General features: G+C 48.4%; 1 protein-coding gene across 2 annotated transcripts; it reads right to left on the bottom strand.

The window, feature by feature from the left end:
• Positions 1-109: 109 nt before the first annotated feature.
• LOC121567295 (protocadherin Fat 4) lies at positions 110-17,824 on the bottom strand. 2 transcript variants are annotated; one of them, XM_041877221.2, is made up of 12 exons: positions 13,642-17,824; positions 13,206-13,307; positions 9,140-9,289; positions 8,759-8,910; positions 8,581-8,666; positions 8,282-8,461; positions 7,911-8,038; positions 7,463-7,689; positions 3,902-3,961; positions 3,558-3,759; positions 2,716-2,859; positions 110-2,627 (listed from the first exon to the last, which is right to left on the bottom strand). In XM_041877221.2, exons 1-12 carry the CDS (start codon positions 17,822-17,824, stop codon positions 1,135-1,137), a joined length of 7,107 nt encoding a protein of 2,368 aa, XP_041733155.2. In that variant the 3' UTR covers positions 110-1,134. The 2 variants fall into 2 exon arrangements, with proteins under 2 accessions (XP_041733155.2, XP_041733156.1); XM_041877222.2 differs by lacking the exons at positions 110-2,627; positions 2,716-2,859 and having other exon boundaries at positions 3,591-3,701.
• Positions 17,825-17,829: the final 5 nt, after the last annotated feature.

Here is a 17,829-nt window from a genome sequence, read left to right as displayed (position 1 = left end):
AGCTACCTCCCTGCCGGCCATTCCCTCCCCTACCCTGGACGACGCTGGGCCAATTGTGCGCCGCCCCATTGGTCTCCCGGTTGCGGCCGGCTACAGCAGAGCCTGGATTCGAACCAGGATCTCTAGTGACACAGTTAGCACTGCGGTGCAGTGCCTTAGACCACTGCGCCACTCAGGAGTTCATAAAGGTGTGGACTCGGGAGTTCATAAAGGTGTGGACTGTGCATATGGTGCCATTCAGACTTGTCAATATGAACTTCCTTTAGTCGATTACTTCAAAGCTCTCTACAGATTGGTGTACCTACAGAAAGTAGAGCAAGTCATAGTCATTTGACACTGAGGGGGTTCATTTATCTGGCCCGTGTTACCCCAGTGGGAGAAGTTTGAATCGGGTGAAAAGTGACTCCTGGGCGTGAGCCAGGTGCCCCGCTATGGCCGACGGTGAAGTCAGCTCAAAACAAAAGTGATGTAATTAAGCACGTGGAGTGATGAGTAGGATTCTGTGATTGCTTTTGATAACGCTTTATCTGCCTTCCAAATTAAAACTAGTTTATTTTATGGAAAAAATATATATGTTTCTGGACGATGCACCATGCTGCCTTGTTGACAACATGACCGAGCTCCTTACTTCCCCGCTTTCGCCCGATGATGTGACGGGCCAGCGTAATAAAACTCGTAATAAAGCTCAATGGAAAGAACAGTAGCTTAACTGTTAATGCATTCAACAACACTGCCTATCAAAATTAGACAAAAGTGATCTAAATCCGAAACAGACTAAACAAATGGAAGGTAAACAACACAATGACAGAGCTTTGGGAGTGAACATGAGAAAAACGTCAGACTATTTCAATGCAACAGCCATTGAAAATAAATGGGTGGGATAGGATGTTTGAGAGCATTGCATTACAATATAAATATAGTCATATATTCTGCATACAGTACATTCTGAAGTCCACAATACTGAACATCACTGATAACACACATCGACAGGGATGTACTTTACCCTCAATTACTATGCAAACACCTGCTTGAATAAAAACATAACTCATTCCCTGGCACAGCTCTCTTACAATGAAAAAATAATCTTTACCATAATTCTTGTACATTTCAAATCCATTTTCTTTTCGTGACCTGTCATATGATCTCCTCCAGATCGCTTTGCCTGTCCCAGTCATGTGGTTGTTCCATTGGCAGCCCTGCGATGTCCTCAAACACTGGGGCGTAGGTGTCGAAACACACACACATGTTCAGGAGCTGCTCCCGCTGCTGAGGGGTATCACCAGAGTCAGCCATCCTAGTCCTGTAGTGGGCCTGAGAGGGGGGCACAGGGTCTCTAAATGGGGAGGGGACAGGCAGGCTCTCCTCTGGTTCTCTGTGGGTGCGGCTGGTGACCAGTGTCTGTTCCCGTACCAAGCCCTGGGCGCTTAGGAGAGAGAAGTCCCTGTCAAAGTCGACCTCTGAGCAGGTAAAGGCGCTGTAGGTGTCGCTCTCTGAAGAACTTCCCATCCCTCTGTTTATCCCTCTGGTAGCACTGCCAGGTCTGGGCCGTTGAGCCAGCTGAACTGACTGCTGATGTAACTGAAAGGGTTCCCTGTCATGCTGTGTTTGGGCTGATTCCCCGTGGCCCGCAGGGTTGTTCAGCCTCCTCACCTCCTCCACAGAGAGACACTGAGGAGGACCCTTCAGCGCTGGCACTGCCAACCTCCCGGGGAAGCGGCGCTCTTCACCCTCTCTCCACCTATCATCTATCTGACTCAGCGGCCCACTGGCCTTACCACATCCTCTGTCTCTGGAGACTCTTTGGTCAGGGTGTGTCAGGGGCCTCTGCCACAGCTCCACTGACCTGTTTCTGTCATCTGGATTTGAGGATATTTTCTTCTGACATCCCCTCAATCCTCCTCCCCTCCCTCCAGTGTCTGTCCTCTCCCAGTCTGTGTTGTGGAGGGGCCCAGTGTCTGTCCTCTCCCAGTCTGTGTTGTGGAGAGGCCCAGTGACCCTTAGAGAGCCAGTCTCAGATTGGAACACACTGTAGACACTGTCTATCTCGTAGTATTCCAGCTCCTCACTGTGTTCACCAGCCTCCACACCTGGCCTGGCTGTACTGTACCCGTCCTGGACAGCCTCCCTCTCCCTCTGTCTGTCCGCCCGGATCACGTCAGGTGGCTTCCCTCTCACCGCAGGTACAGCCCTAGTGGTCCTTGGGCCTTCGAAACAAAACGCTCCGTTGTCCGTCCCTCCCTCTCTCCGCTGCGGTGAGCCACTGTCAGCCTGGCGCTTCTGTGGCCGGTGGCGGCAGGCGTTAGTGTTGCGTCTCCTCAGGCAGAGGAACACACCCAGGCAGAGGAGGAAGCAGGTGACGGGGAGGACCACGCCGATGACCCACAAAGGTGCGGAGGGGCCCCTGAGGGCCTCCTGATCAGAACACACTCCTCTTGCTCCTCCCCGGAAGTCCTCTGGTGGAGGGGAGGAGCAGAGCTCACAGGAGCCAGCCGTGAGGCAGATACAGGAGCTGTTCCTAGTGCCAGCCGTGCCACCGCAGGCTGGAGCAGTGGTACAGGGCAGAGAGATGCAAGGTAGTCTGGCATTGGTGGGGACATCCTCAGGGCAGGTGGTGGAAATACAGGAGCCTGGACGTACCAGAGGAAATGTGTGTTACAGTATGGACAGGTAAGAGGAGCCTATCTGTTAGATGTAATGTGTGTGTCAGTGACTCACATGAGGGAACACAGGAGCCTGGGGACTCACAGCTGGACTGAAGCAGGGTAGAACTGGGCCAAACCTCCACTATCAGACTGTAGCCGCTGACTGGCAGGACATGGCCATTGTATCGGACATACTCCACACAACCAGAGAACCCTACTGAGGGGAGACAGGAAACATACTTGCCTGATCCAAAAACGTTTCCCTAGCCCCCTAGGTAGTTGTGTAGATCTGAAAGACTGGATGTAAATCAATATGGTATGATAGCTCCACTTTGCCTTCAAATAGGTAAAGTATATTTCTGGGATGGGAGTTCCAGTCACTTTATGTATTTTGACTGGACAGATGTAAATACAGATTGAGATATAGACAGAGAAAAAGTAGTGAAGGGCACAGACAGTTGGCAGAGCGGGGGCTTGAACCCCCGTCGCCGAGGGGGGAATGTGAGTCCAGTGTCGGGAGCTTAGACTGCTACACCAGACTCCTGCACAATAATGTGGATTTTTGTCCATATTGCAACACCTATCCAATCCACTCTGATCTATGCGAGTACATAGGAGGTAGGGCCTAGGGGTGGATTTGGGATTGGCTGAACATCTTCACACATGATCAGTAATACCCTCAGAGAACACGATTACAGTAACACACTGTTAATGAATACACAGCTCAGTAGTCTGTCATTTACTGACAAATTAAAATGTCTGTAAAACAAAAATATATTCCGATCCGGGGTGAAGTTTCCCCTAGGTACAGGTCTAGGATTCCCAATCCTAACCTTAACCATTAGTGGGGAAAATGCTAAACTGACCGAAGATCAGCATCTAAGGGCAACTTCATCCTACACCATTTCTTCCCACCTGGACGCTTGATTCTCATGTCTCCGGATGGTGGTGGAGTTGTAGTCGCTCCAAGGACTATCTTCTCCACATTGACAGCACTCAGGTCCAGAGCTCCGTCGTCGCTGGTGTTCATGACTGTCTGTCCGTCCATCAGAAGTCCAACTGTGGACAGATGGAGGACATGCCAGTCCCCGTCAGCCATGCTGGTCTCTGTGGCTACCTAGCATAATAAATGATGATAATAACTGTATTTAGGCTATAGCACTGACAGCTAACGCATATATTGAGAATGAGGCCCATAAGGGAATTGAACCCAAACTCTGGTGTTGTCAGCAGCACCATGCTCCAACGCTGGTGGTTACCTCTGAGAGGACGCCTGACGTTCTGGCTCTGGAGACGTACAGGAGGTTTCCATCCATCACCTGAACGTGTCAATGGAAACTTGGTTTAGAATACGGACAGCTAAGAGGCAACACTTCTACTCTGATAATGCAGACACCAACAGAACTCTGTATGTACAGTGCATTCGGAAAGTATTCAGACCCCTTGACTTTTTACACATTTTGTTACATTACAGCCTTATTCTAAAATGGATTTGATTGTTTTTTTCCCCCTCATCTATACACACAATACCCCATAATGACAAAGCAAAAACAGGTTTTTAGAAATGTTAGCAAATGTATAAAAAATTTAAAACATACCTTATTTACAAACAGTACCAGTCAAAAGTCTGGACACACCTACTCATTCAAGGGTTTTTCTTTATTTTTACTATTTTCTACATTGTAGAATAATAGTGAAGACATCGAAACTATGAAAGAACACATATGGAATCATGTAGTAACCTAAAAAGTGTTAAACAAATCAAACTATATTTTATATTTGAGATTCAAATAGACACCCTTTGCCTTGAAGACAGCTTTGCACACTCTTGGCATTCTCTCAACCAGCTTCACCTGGAATGGTTTTCCAACAGTCTTGAAGGAGTTCCCACATATGCTGAGCACTTGTTGGCTGCTTTTCCTTCACTCTGAATTGGGTTGAGGTAGGGGGGATTATCTGATGCAGCACTCCATCACTCTCCTTCTTGGTAGAATAGCCCTTACACAGCCTGGAGGTGTGTTGGGTCATTGTCCTGTGAAAAAACAAATGATAGTCCCTCTAAGCCCAAACCAGATGGGATGGCATATCGCTGCAGAAAGCTGTGGTAGCCATGCTGGTTGTGTGCCTTGAATTCTAAATAAATCACAGACAGATCACCAGCAAAGCACCCCCACACCATAACACCTCCTCCTCCATGCTTTACAGTGGGAAATACACTTGCGGAGATCATTCATTCACCCACACCACTTCTCACAAAGACACAGCAGTTGGAACCAAAAATCTCAAATTTGGACTCCAGACCAAAGGACAAATTTCCACCGGTCTAATGTCCATTGCTCGTGTTTCTTGGCCCAAGCAAGTCTCTTCTTATTATTGGTGTTCTTTAGTAGTGGTTTCTTTGCAGCAATTAGACCATGAAGCCCTGATTCACACAGTCTCCTCTGAACAGTTGATGTTGAGATGTCTGTGACTTGAACTCAGGGAAGCATTTATTTGGGATGCAATTTCTGAGGCTAGTAACTAATTAACTTATCCTCTGCAGCAGAGGTAACTCTGGGTCATCCATTCCTGTGGCGGTCCTCATGAGAGCTAGTTTCATCATAGAGCTTGATGGTTTTTGCGACTGCACTTGAAGAAACGTTCAAAGTTCTTGAAATGTTCTGACTGACCTTCATGTCTTAAAGTTAGGATGGACTGTCGTTTCTCTTTGCTTATTTGAGCTGTTCTTGACATAATATGGACTTGGTCTTTTACCAAATAGGGATATCTTCTGAAAAACATTCCAGGTGACTACCTCATGAGAATGCCAAGTGTGTGCAAAGCTGTCATCAAGGCAAAGGGTGTCTATTTGAAGAATCTCAAATATCAAATATATTTTGATTTAACACCTTTTTAGTTACTACATGACTCCATATGTGTTATTTCATAGTTTTGATGTCTTCACTATTATTCTACAATGTAGAAAATAGTAAAAATAAAGAAAAACCCTTAAAGCAGGAAGCACCAGTGACTCGGTTAATAAGGAAGTGGTCAAATGACGCAGATGCTAAGCTACAAGACTGTTTTGCTAGCACAGACTGGAATATGTTCCGGGATTCTTCCGATAGCATTGAGGAGTACACCACATCAGTCACTGATAAGTGCATCGATGACGTCGTCCCCACAGTGACCGTACGTACATACCCCAACCAGAAGCCATGGATTACAGGCAACATCCGCACTGAGTTACATTTACATTTACGTCATTTAGCAGACGCTCTTATCCAGAGCGACTTACAGTTAGTGCATACATTATTCATTTTTTTTTTTTTTTTTTTCATACCCCATGGGAATCGAACCCACAACCCTGGCGTTGCAAACGCCATGCTCTACCAACTGAGCTACCTCCCTGCCGGCCATTCCCTCCCCTACCCTGGACGACGCTGGGCCAATTGTGCGCCGCCCCATTGGTCTCCCGGTTGCGGCCGGCTACAGCAGAGCCTGGATTCGAACCAGGATCTCTAGTGGCACAGCTAGCACTGCGATGCAGTGCCTTAGACCACTGCGCCACTCGGGAGTTAAAGGGTAGAGCTGCCGCTTTCAAGGAGCGGGACTCTAACCCGGACGCTTATAAGAATTCCCGCTATGCCCTCCGACGAACCATCAAACAGGCAAAGAGTCAATACAGGACTAAGATGGAATCGTACTGCACCGACGCTCGTCGGATGTGGCAGGGCTTGAAAACTATTACAGACTACAAAGGGAAGGACAGCCGCGAGCTGCCCAGTGACACAAGCCTACCAGACGAGCTAAATCACTTCTATGCTCGCTTCGAGGCAAGCAACACTGAAGCATGCATGAGAGCATCAGCTGTTCCAGATGACTACGTGATCACGCTCTCCGTAGCCGTTGTGAGTAAGACTTTTAAGCAGGTCAACATTCACAAGGCCGCAGGGCCAGACGGATTACCAGGACGTGTACTCTGAGCATGTGCTGACCAACTGGCAAGTGTCTTCACTGACATTTTCAACATGTCCCTGACTGAGTCTGTAATACCAACATGTTTCAAGCAGACCACCATAGTCCCCGTGCCCAAGGACACTAAGATAACCTGCCTAAATGACTACCGACCCGTAGCACTCACGTCTGTAGCCATGAAGTGCTTTGAAAGGCTGGTCATGGCTCACATCAACACCATTATCCCAGAAACCCTAGACCCGCTCCAATTTGCATACCGCCCCAACAGATCCACAGATGATGCAGTCTCTATTGTACTCCACACTGCCCTTTCCCACCTGGACAAAAGGAACACCTATGTGAGAATGCTGTTCATTGACTACAGCTCAGCATTCTACACCATAGTGCCCTCAAAGCTCATCACTAAGCTAAGGACCCAGGGACAAAATTTCTAAACACCGGTTTTTGCGTTGTCATTATGGGGTTCTGTGTGTAGATTTAATCCATTTTAGAATAAGGTTGTAACGTAACAAAATGTGTTAAAAGCCAAGGGGTCTGAATACTTTCCGAATGCACTGTATGTGCTATATAGAGTTGGCACCCAAATGGCATACTATTCTGTAGTGCACTACTTTGACCAGGGCCCACAGTGCTAAAGTCGTGCACTACAGAATAGGGTGCCATTTGGAACCAAAGTTCAACCAAAGAATGGCATTTAAGAAGCTCTCTCCTCCACTCTCCATTGCAAACTAAATTTTCTGTGTCCTATAACTAAACTTTATACATTCAAATTCTCTGAACACATACTGGTGTGAACATTACAGAGATACTGATCCGTGAAATACCGATAATCTCACATGCTGATAGTCTCATGTGCAGCTCACCCTGAGCTCAAAGTGTCCTTTCCTTCCCAAAACGAACAGCAACACTGCATCTCTCTCCACAGTCTTCACCTTGACTTCTATCTCAGAGAGATCTCTGCTGCTCTCCGTCTCTCCTCTGCCTCCGTCCAGCAGGTCTCTCAGCTGCTGCTCTCTCCTGTAGCTCTCTCTGACCACATACTCTATGTAGTCGCTACTGCCCAGCTGTAACACACGCTCCTCTGAAATCTCTGTCCGAAATAAAATAGTTGGTCAGTGGAGCAGCGAGTCATTGAACAGGTTGGTCACACCATGAAACAAAAGCACAGTCAGGTTTAGTGGGACTATAGTACCAGGAAGGCTGGGGTTAATTCTGTTTTTAATTCAGTCAATTCAGGGAGTAAATTGTGTAAATTGCCCATTGTTTTTGATAAGGTTTTCTTGAATTGTCCCCACGTGTGTAGGCCAGTACCTGTGTTACAGGTGGTTCCAGTGTAGCGGTGTGTACACTGACAGATGTAGTGAGACCAGAGGTCCTGACACACTCCTCCGTTCAGACAAGGACCACTGAGACACGGAGACACTGCTGCTCGAGGACACCTAGTGACCATACCATCCATTGGTTATACTGTATGTTAACTGTCAATAGGACTATACCATCTATCTGTTGTACTGTATGGATTCACTCATCTGACATAAGATTTTGACAACAACAGTTGGCTCCTCTACAGCTACGACAACCGCTACATCCCACCGTCCTAGGCCAAATCCTGAATGGTACCCTTTTCCCTCTATAGTACACTTATTTTGGTCTCACAGAGGATGTCCAATCTGAGCTCATACCTCTCCAAGAAGTTGTAGGCCGCCAGAGCTTTGGAGGGCCCTAAAGGTATACCGTTTACTTTCATGTTTCTCACACAGCCAACAAAGTCATGAGTCTGGACTTGACCAGGCCGCAGCAGAACAGACTCGATAGACCTGACTCCTCCAAACGTCATGTTACTGCCGCCAACGTCCAGGGTCCTGGGAGGGACAGCAGCGACCAAGAACACATTGTAGTAAGTGATAATGAATACAACACATTGATATGACATTCAATTAAATAAAACCCACATATAATGTAATAATGAGTAGACAAGTACCTTTTGGAGCCAATGCCTTTACTTTGAGAGAGACAAAATCCAGTAGCCTTCCCATCAGGACAGTGGTCCACTTGTAGAGAGCCTATCTATAAGATGAAAACTAAAATAAGTGTGCGCGCTTGTATGTCTGCGTGTATGTTTGTGTATGTCTGCGTGTATGTGCGCTCTTGGGACTCACGTTTCCTATCCTCCTGACGGTGATGCTGTGAAAGCGTCCATCGGCCACCTGCCTTTCCGTCTGCAGACGGACAGATCCAGAGCCCAAGTCGTATGAGAGACAGACCCTTCCCTTCACAACCTCCAGTGCCATGTACTCAGCACTGCCCGGGCCTGATACCAAGGACCATAAAGGGGGTGTTATCCTCAATCATTTTACAACAATACAACTTTATTGTCCATTAGTTACAGCGAACAACGGAAATGTGTTTTCTGCTCCATTCTCAATCCCCCCAGACACATCACACATCACACACACAGTTTTTAAATGCAGTGTATCACCATGTGTAGTTTTTACACTGAGGTTTTATTAATAGCAAATAAGTCAAATCAATCCATCTACCTGCAGGGTTATATAGCAGCAGGCTGTTCTGCTGCAACGTGGCCAGCTCCAGGGAGACGAAGTTACTCCTGGGATCTAGAGGAGGAAACTCCATATAGGACAACTCCTCAAAGCCATAGCTGTCCTCTTCGCAGTGGATGCCACTCACACCTGAGGGAGAAGACGAAGGTAAATGTAGAGCTAACAAGAATGCTGAAAATAGGTTCATAATTGTGAAAGGAGGATCAGGACAGACATTTTGAAGGGATTCAAATAAATAATTTCAGCATTCTGGTTACACATTTTAAGGACTAAGCAAGCCGCCTGATCTCGCAAGCTTACATGAATGGTTCGCTACACGGACACTATCAGTGTTCAGTGGTCTGGTAAATGTTTCGCTTTCTGGTAAGTGTGGCAGTACACAACAATTAAGTCAAATGTACACTACCGTTCAAAAGTTTTATGACACCTACTCATTCAAAGATTTTTCTTTATTTTTACTATTTTCTAAATTGTAGAATAATAGTGAAGACATCAAAACTATGAAATAACACATATGGAATCATGTAGTAACCAAAAACGTGTTAAACAAATCTAAATATATTTTATATTTGAGATTCTTCAAATAGCCACCCTTTGCCTTGATGACAGCTTTGCACACTCTTGACATTCTCTCAACCAGCTTCACCTGGAATGCTTTTCAACAGTCTTGAGTTCACACATATGCTGAGCACTTGTTGGTTGCTTTTCCTTCACTCTGCGGTCCGACTCATCCCAAACCATCTCAATTTGGGGATTGTGGAGGCCAGGTCATCTGATGCAGCACTCAATCACTCTCCTTCTTGGTCAAATAGCCCTTACACAGCCTGGAGGGCCTGTTGAAAAACAAATGATAGTCCCACTAAGCCCAAACCAGATGGGATGGAGTATCGCTGCACCTTGAAATCTAAATAAATCACAGACAGTGTCACCAGCAAAAGCACCCCCTTAAAAAAGCACCCCCATAACACCTCCTCCTCCATGCTTTATGGTGGGAAATACACATGCAGAGATCATCCGTTCACCCACACCGTGTCTCACAAAGACACAGCGGTTGGAACTGCAACCGGTTGGAACGGTTGGACTCCAGACCAAAGGATACATTTCCACCAGTCTAATGTTCATTGCTCGTGTTTCTTGGCCCAAGCAAGTATCTTCTTCTTATTGGTGACCTTTAGTAGTGGTTTCTTTGCAGCAATTCGAAAAGAACAAAACGTTAAATAGTTAAGACTCCAACTCCTCTCTTTATCTCTGTTTTGAGACGAATGTTCATTTTTTTCTGTACAGTATTTGGAATAATTGCTACAGTACTCTTTGTTCATTGCTCGTGTTTCTTGGCCCAAGCAAGTATCTTCTTCTTATTGGTGTCCTTTAGTAGTGGTTTCTTTGCAGCAATTCGATCATGAAGGCCTGATTCACACAGTCTTGTCACGATCGTCAGGGAGAGAAGTAGACCAATGCGCAGCGTGATGAACGAACATGTTACTTTATTTAATAAAGCACGAAACAAAACAACAAACGACTCGTGACGTCCTTGGTAACAATGACCAACACGGAACAAAAACCCACAAACACAAAGTGAAAAACAGACAGTTAAATATGGCTCCCAATCAGAGACAACCAGCCAACAGCTGACACTCGTTGCCTCTGATTGGGAGTCACTAAGGCAAACATAGAAAACAACAAACCAGAACCCCCAACATAGAAACACACCACATAGAACAAACACACCCTGGCTCAACAACTAGAGTCCCATAGCCAGGGTGTGACAGTACCCCCTAAAGGCGCGGACTGCGACCGCGCCTCAAAAAGAGCAAAACAGGGGAGGGCTGGGTGGGCATACCTCCTCGGCGGCGGTTCTGGCTCCGGGCTTGACCCCCACTCCTTCTCTAACCCCCAAAGTACCCCTGGTCCGGTCTGGCCCTGCTGACCAGAGCTGAACTGAACACTGGTGGAGCGGATTGCTCTAGCTCCGGCGTGACGCAGCACCTGACCGGTGCCGACCCGCCACCGGTGGAACAGGCACGGGCCGTGCCGGACTGACGACGCACACCACTGGCTTGGTGTGGGGAGCAGGAGCGGGCCGAGCCGGGCTGACGGAGCGCACCACTGACTTGGTGCGGGGAGCAGGAACGGGCGTGCCGGGCTGACGACGCGCACCACTGACTTGGTGCGGGGAGCAGGAACGGGCCGGACAGGGCTGACGAAACGCACCACTGACTTGGTGCGGGGAGCAGGAATGGGCCGGACCGGGCTGGCGACGCGCACCACAGACTTGGTGCGGAGAGCAGGAATGGGCCGGACTGGGCTGGCGACGCGCACCACAGACTTGGTGCGGAGAGCAGGAATGGGCCGGACAGGGCTGACGAAACGCACCACAGACTTGGTGCGGGGAGCAGGAATGGGCCGGACTGGGCTGGCGACGCGCACCACAGACTTGGTGCGGGGAGCAGGAATGGGCCGGGCCGAGCTGGCGATGCGCACCGTAGACTTGGTGCGAGTGGCAGGAACAGGCCGGACCGTACTGGGAACACACACCACTGGCCCTACGTGGGGATCAGGAACAGGCCGGACCGGACTGGCAACACACGCCAGTACCTCTCGCCGTGCCTCTACAACCTCCTTCCCCCTGGTGACCAGTGACTCCCGTAACCTGGCGTCCTCCTGCTGCCCCGTCGTCCACGGCGTTAGCCCCCCCCCTAAAAAAATTCTGGGCGTCTCCCCTACCCGTGGACCAGGTCTCCATGTCCCTCGCCAGACTTTCGCCCTTCTGCCACAAGGTCAAGCCCTTCTCTTCCTCACTCGGCTTGACCCAGTCGAGGAGGCGAAGGAGATCTGTTAGGGATCTCCCTGGCGATGGCTCCTGGACACGCTGCTTGGTCACATCTTGGTGGGTTCTTCTGTCACGATCGTCAGGGAGAGAAGTAGACCAATGCGCAGCGTGATGAACGAACATGTTACTTTATTTAATAAAGCACGAAACAAAACAACAAACGACTCGTGACGTCCTTGGTAACAATGACCAACACGGAACAAAAACCCACAAACACAAAGTGAAAAACAGACAGTTAAATATGGCTCCCAATCAGAGACAACCAGCCAACAGCTGACACTCGTTGCCTCTGATTGGGAGTCACTAAGGCAAACATAGAAAACAACAAACCAGAACCCCCAACATAGAAACACACCACATAGAACAAACACACCCTGGCTCAACAACTAGAGTCCCATAGCCAGGGTGTGACAAGTCTCCTCTTAACAGTTGATGTTGAGATGTGTCTGTGACTTGAACTCTGTGAAGCATTTATTTGGGCTGCAATTTCTGAGGCTGGTAACTCTAATGAACTTATCCTCTGCAGCAGAGTTAACTCTGGGTCTTCCATTCCTGTGGCGGTCCTCATGAGAGCTAGTTTCATCATAACGCTTGATGGTTTTTGTGACTACACTTGAAGAAACGTTCAAAGTTCTTGAAATGTTCCGTATTGACTGACCTTCATGTCTTAAAGTAATGATGGACTGTCGTTTCTCTTTGCTTATTTGAGCTGTTCTTGCCATAATATGGACTTGGTCTTTTACCAAATAAGGCTATCTTCTGTATACCCCCCCACCCCCCACCCCCCTCCCCTCCCTACCTTGTCACAACACAACTGATTGGCTCAAATGCATTAAGAAGGAAAGAAATTCCACAAATTAACTTTTAACAAGGCACACCTGTTAATTGAAATGCATTCCAGGTGACTACCTCATGAAGCTGGTTGAGAGAATGCCAAGAGTGTGCAAAGCTGTCATCATGTGTTATTTCATAGTTTTAATGTCTTCACTATTATTCTACAAAAAAAATAGTACAAATAAAGAACAACCCTTGAATGAGTAGGTGTTCTAAAACTTTTGACCGGTCGTGTATGTATGTTGGTGTGACAAGCCTTTACAGCCAGTTTAATGCCAGGTCAACATAATAACCACAAATACAATCATATGAGTGACTTAACGATGTGTAGCCCAGCCTGGACAAGAAGTGTGTATGTTAACAGATTGTATAATTTCTCACCAAAAGGGCAATGACATATGTATCCTGTCAGACCATTGGTGCAGTTGCCTTGGAGACAAGGTGCTGATGCGCAGTGGTTAACGGAACGCTCACAAAACTCTCCTGAAAAGAACAAAACGTTAAAGAGTTAAGACTCCAACTCTCTTTATCTCTGTTTTGAGACGAATGTTCATTTTTTTCTGTACAGTATTTGGAATAATTGCTACAGTACTCTTTTTGTGTAAAGCCATTGTGGAATGCAAGTGTTCATCTGACATATTAGCGTTGTGAGAACAATTAGTCTATTAGTAAGTTGACCTGCGTTGATCTAAGATTTGTACCCTCCAATTCTCAACCCTCAGTTTTAACATGCATTTGTACTGACTGGGTTACATGCATTATAGAGGAACTGTTTGTGCGTAAATCAATGTTGAGATGCAGGTTCAATATTACTTACCCTCATATCCAGGACTACAGTCACAGTGAACCCCATCATCCATGTTCAGGCACGTCCCTCCATGTTGACAGTCGACCTCCAGGCATACATCCACGTCAGCCGAGCAGTACAGGCCAGAGAAGCCCCTCTGACAGTGGCAACGGAACCCTCCTGGATTATTAACACACACACTCTCGTTCTCGCAGGGTCTCTCGTCACACTCATCGATGTCTAATTCGCACAGGGTGCCGGCAAAGCCTGCTGAACAGGAACAATTAAAGATCTCATTCTGTGGTGACACAAAGATGACCGACGGGCTCTCCAGGACGAACACCTCTGGGCCGATGTGGACATTTTTGCTGCAGGTGGCCCCGTTCAGACAGGGGTTGACGAGGCAGGGGTCGCTGGTGATGTAGGACAGAGTGACGTTGCTCTGAGCCTCCAGGAGTCTCCGGTGGGCAGCAGAGATACTGCTGGCAACTTCTCCATTCAGGTGCTGACCGTTGTAACTCTTCACCGCAGCCAGGAGCAGGACTTTATCACCTGTAGGCTTAATCCCAAACATGTGAGTCTTGGAGGCCTGCAGGTTGAACAGGCTGTCCAGGGCTTTGACAAACTTCAAATAATTGAGAGACAAGAAGTCTTCGACCGAGGTGGACGCCACATAGAACAGTATACAGCTGTCCATGGAAGCGTTGGTAAAGCCTTTGTAGTTCACGTAGATACTGTTGTTAACGGGAGGGTGGAGGTGGTCGGTGGCCTCGATGGTGATGTTGTACGTAGCTTCTCCCTGGTATGGAGAGGACCAGAGCTCACAGGTGCCGTCAGGGATACTGAACATGTTGAGAGGCCCGTTCCTGATGCTGCAGTTAAACGCGTCCACCACATCCTGGTCCTCGGGTCTGACGTCGCCGATGAAGCCGCCGGGGAAGGCACTGCCATAGTACTTCACCTCGATGTAGATGTTTCTCGGGACCGATGGGTTGTCGTTCTCATCCTCGACTCTGACGTTAAACATCGTGGTGGAGGACAGCGGAGGAGTCCCTGCGTCACTGATCACCACCGACAGATGAAACACAGAGTTGACCTCCCGGTCCAAAGGTCTAGAGGTGGAAAGGACTCCATCAGAAGTTAGGGTGAAGCTCCTCCCTGAGGCAGGCTGGACCAGCCAGTAGGTGAACGGCCCCTGGTTGGGAGGTAGATCAGCGTCGGAGGTGTTCAGCCTGGCCACTATGGTGCCAGCAGGCTGGTTCTCCTTCACCTGCCCCTGTGTGTTGACCAATGTGGGGGCATTGTCATTGACGTCAGTAATGGTCACCACAAGGTAAGCGGTCCCGGTGGCTGGAGGAGAACCCTGGTCTGTGGCCGTCACAGTCAGGTTGTATAGGGGCCACAGTTCTCTGTCCAGGGGTCCACTGACAGACACAAGTCCACTGACAGGGTCTACAAAGAAGGATGAGTTTCCATCCTGTAGGAAGCTGTAGGAGAAGCGGCTCCACTCTGGGACAGAGTCCTGGTCCAGGGCAGCCACTCTGCTAACATAATTCCCCACAAGGCTGTCCTCCCTGACCTCCGCCCTGTAGAGCACCGAGGAGAACTCTGGTGGGTCGTTAGTGTCCACTATATTGATGTGGACCAAGGCTTCGTCCACATCTAGCCCTGTGATGATGCCTCGGTTCTTAGCTAGGATTCTCAGGGTGGCATGGCTGTAGCCCTGCTTCCTCAGATCAGCGGTGATGTAGATCTCTCCGCTCTGTTCGTCTACATCGAAGCCTGTCCATCGGCTTTGTCCAATGAGTAGGTAGAAGACCAGTCCGTCCAGGCCTTCGTCAAAGTCTGTGGCGGTTACCTTGCCAACTCTAGTTCCAACAGGGACACTCTCGGAGACGGACAGGTTGAACTTGTGTTGCAGAAACGCAGGGCTGAACTCGTTGACTCCTGAGACTTGGATATTAACGTGCGCGATGCTGAATGAATGGCGGTTCCCTGCGTCTGAGGCCTTGGCGGTTATTTCAAAGGTCTGCTTGAGCTCAAAGTCAAAGATATCCCGAGTGGTGATAGTGCCGTTCCTGGAGTCAATGGCAAACTGTCCAGAGTGTCCACTGGCCATCAGTGAATAGGTGATATATGCATTGGCGCTGGAGTCTGCATCGGTAGCTCTGACCTGGAGGACCAGTGTTCCAACTGCAGAGTTCTCCAGCACTGAGGCTGTATACTGCGACGATGTGAAGACCGGAGGGTTGTCATTCACGTCACTGACATTCACGGTCACGTTTACCGTCCCAGTCTTAGAGATCCAGCCTCCGTCTTTGGCGGTGATCTGAATACGATAAACTCCTTGTTTCTCATAGTCCAGCCTTTCGACCAGAGTGATCAACCCTGATCTCTGTCCTAAAGAGAACGGAGAATATTTGTTTCCTGATGTTATGGAATACGAGAGCACACCATTGACTCCATCGTCCCCGTCTTCGGCCTGGACTTTCCCAATGACTGATCCCACTGGCAGATCCTCAGGGACGGAGAAGGTAACATACGTCTCTGAGAACTGCGGGGAAAATTGATTCTCCCCTGTAATCTCAAATTGAACATCGGCATGTGATGAGAGAGGAGGGAACCCCTGGTCATTTGCCGTAACTACGAGCATCAACAGTGAGTTAAGGCTTTGCCTCAATATCCTATTAAGCATCAGCCTCCCATCGTCCACGTTTATTACAAAAAAATCTGATGCGTTACCTCCGGCGAGACTGTATTCTATAGTAGTGTTGCTTTTGCTGTGATTGGAGTCCCGGTCCACGGCTGTTAGCCGCACCACCTCTGTTCCCATGGCGATGTTAAAGGGGATGGACAGGAGAGGCGGGAAAGGCAGGAAGCTGGGAGGGAAGTGGTTATACTGAACAACGGTTACCATGACCATGGTGTTACTGTACGAAGGAACGTTGCCGCAGTCGGAGGCTACAACTGTAATACTAAGGCTCAGAGAGGCAGACTGATGTAGTAAAGAGATGGGTTGCTTGGTGAGAATATCCCCAGTAGACGCATTGACCCAGAACCACTCACTGGGAGGGTCGATCAGATACACAATCTGACTGTTTTGTTCCAGGTCAGCATCCGTAGCGACAACTCTCATAACAAACACTTCCTGGGCCCTGGTCTCAGTGACAGTAGCGGTGTAGACCTTTTTAGTAAAGACAGGTTTATTGTCATTAACATCGGTTACGTCTATTGTCACATCTGTACTAATGCTCCAAGCTGAGTCGTTGGCGTTGACTTTCACCACATAATGGTCCTGGGACTCCCTGTCCAGGGACATCACCACTGTTATACGCCCACTAGTCTTATCAATACTGAAGGGAAGAACGTCATCCCCCTGGTCAATTATGGAATAAGCAATCACAGCATTGGCACCGATGTCGTCATCTGTTGAGATGATCTGTAAGATGGTGTGTCCGATAGGAGAATCCTCCGGTATCTCAGTGAAGAAGATCTGTGTAAACCGAGGTGCGTGGTCGTTTGTGTCCAAAACCACCACTAGCACGACTGCAATGTCTTTATAGAAACTGTTGTTTTTGTCTGCAGCTACGATGGTTAAATGGTACTCAGGTATTTCCTCGCGGTCTAAAATCATTGTTGTACTCAGCATGCCATTTTCTGAATCGATGGTAAAAACATGGTCAATATTCCGCTCTAAAATGCTATACTGCACCTTTCCATAACTCCCAGAGTCTGCATCGATGGCGAGCACGTCACATACCCACGTCGCTGGTGAGTTCTCGGGTACCTCACACCTGTATTCACTCTGAGTGAACTGCGGTGCGTTATCGTTCACGTCGGTGACATTCACGTGAATCTCCGCATAAGAAGAGAACGGTGGGGAACCTGCATCTCTGGCCTCCACCAGCAGTAGAAAATCCCTGTTGGTCTCATAGTCCAGAGGGTGGTGGATGGTCAACTGGCCAGTGGCCTGCTGGAGGCGGAACAGGTGGTCAGAGTCTCCAGACACCAGGTAGAAGGAGACTGGACCTGGACCTGGTCTGGAAGTCTCGGCTGAGACCAGAGCCACCAAGGTTCCCTCTGGGTCCTCTTCAGAGAGAGATGGTCTGAGAACATCTACATAAACTGTGGGGAACTCTGAGGCATTCTGGAATCTGGTACGGAGAGGAAAAAAGAGAGAGGGGAAAATGCACAGCTGAGTTAGTGAGGACATCACCA

This window comes from Coregonus clupeaformis, chromosome 6 (genome assembly GCF_020615455.1).
Source record: "Coregonus clupeaformis isolate EN_2021a chromosome 6, ASM2061545v1, whole genome shotgun sequence".
Lineage (NCBI taxonomy): Eukaryota > Metazoa > Chordata > Actinopteri > Salmoniformes > Salmonidae > Coregonus > Coregonus clupeaformis.
This window is presented reverse-complemented; position numbering and strand designations above follow the sequence as displayed.

Coding starts and splice junctions, on each gene's coding strand:
- LOC121567295 (XM_041877221.2), bottom strand. CDS start 17,824: ATGTCCTCACTAACTCAGCTGTGCATTTTCCCCTCTCTCTTTTTTCCT. Junction 8,911..9,139: donor GCTGCTATATAACCCTGCAG/GTAGATGGATTG, acceptor CCTTGGTATCAG/GCCCGGGCAGTGCTGAGTAC. Junction 8,667..8,758: donor CCGTCAGGAGGATAGGAAAC/GTGAGTCCCAAG, acceptor TTCATCTTATAG/ATAGGCTCTCTACAAGTGGA.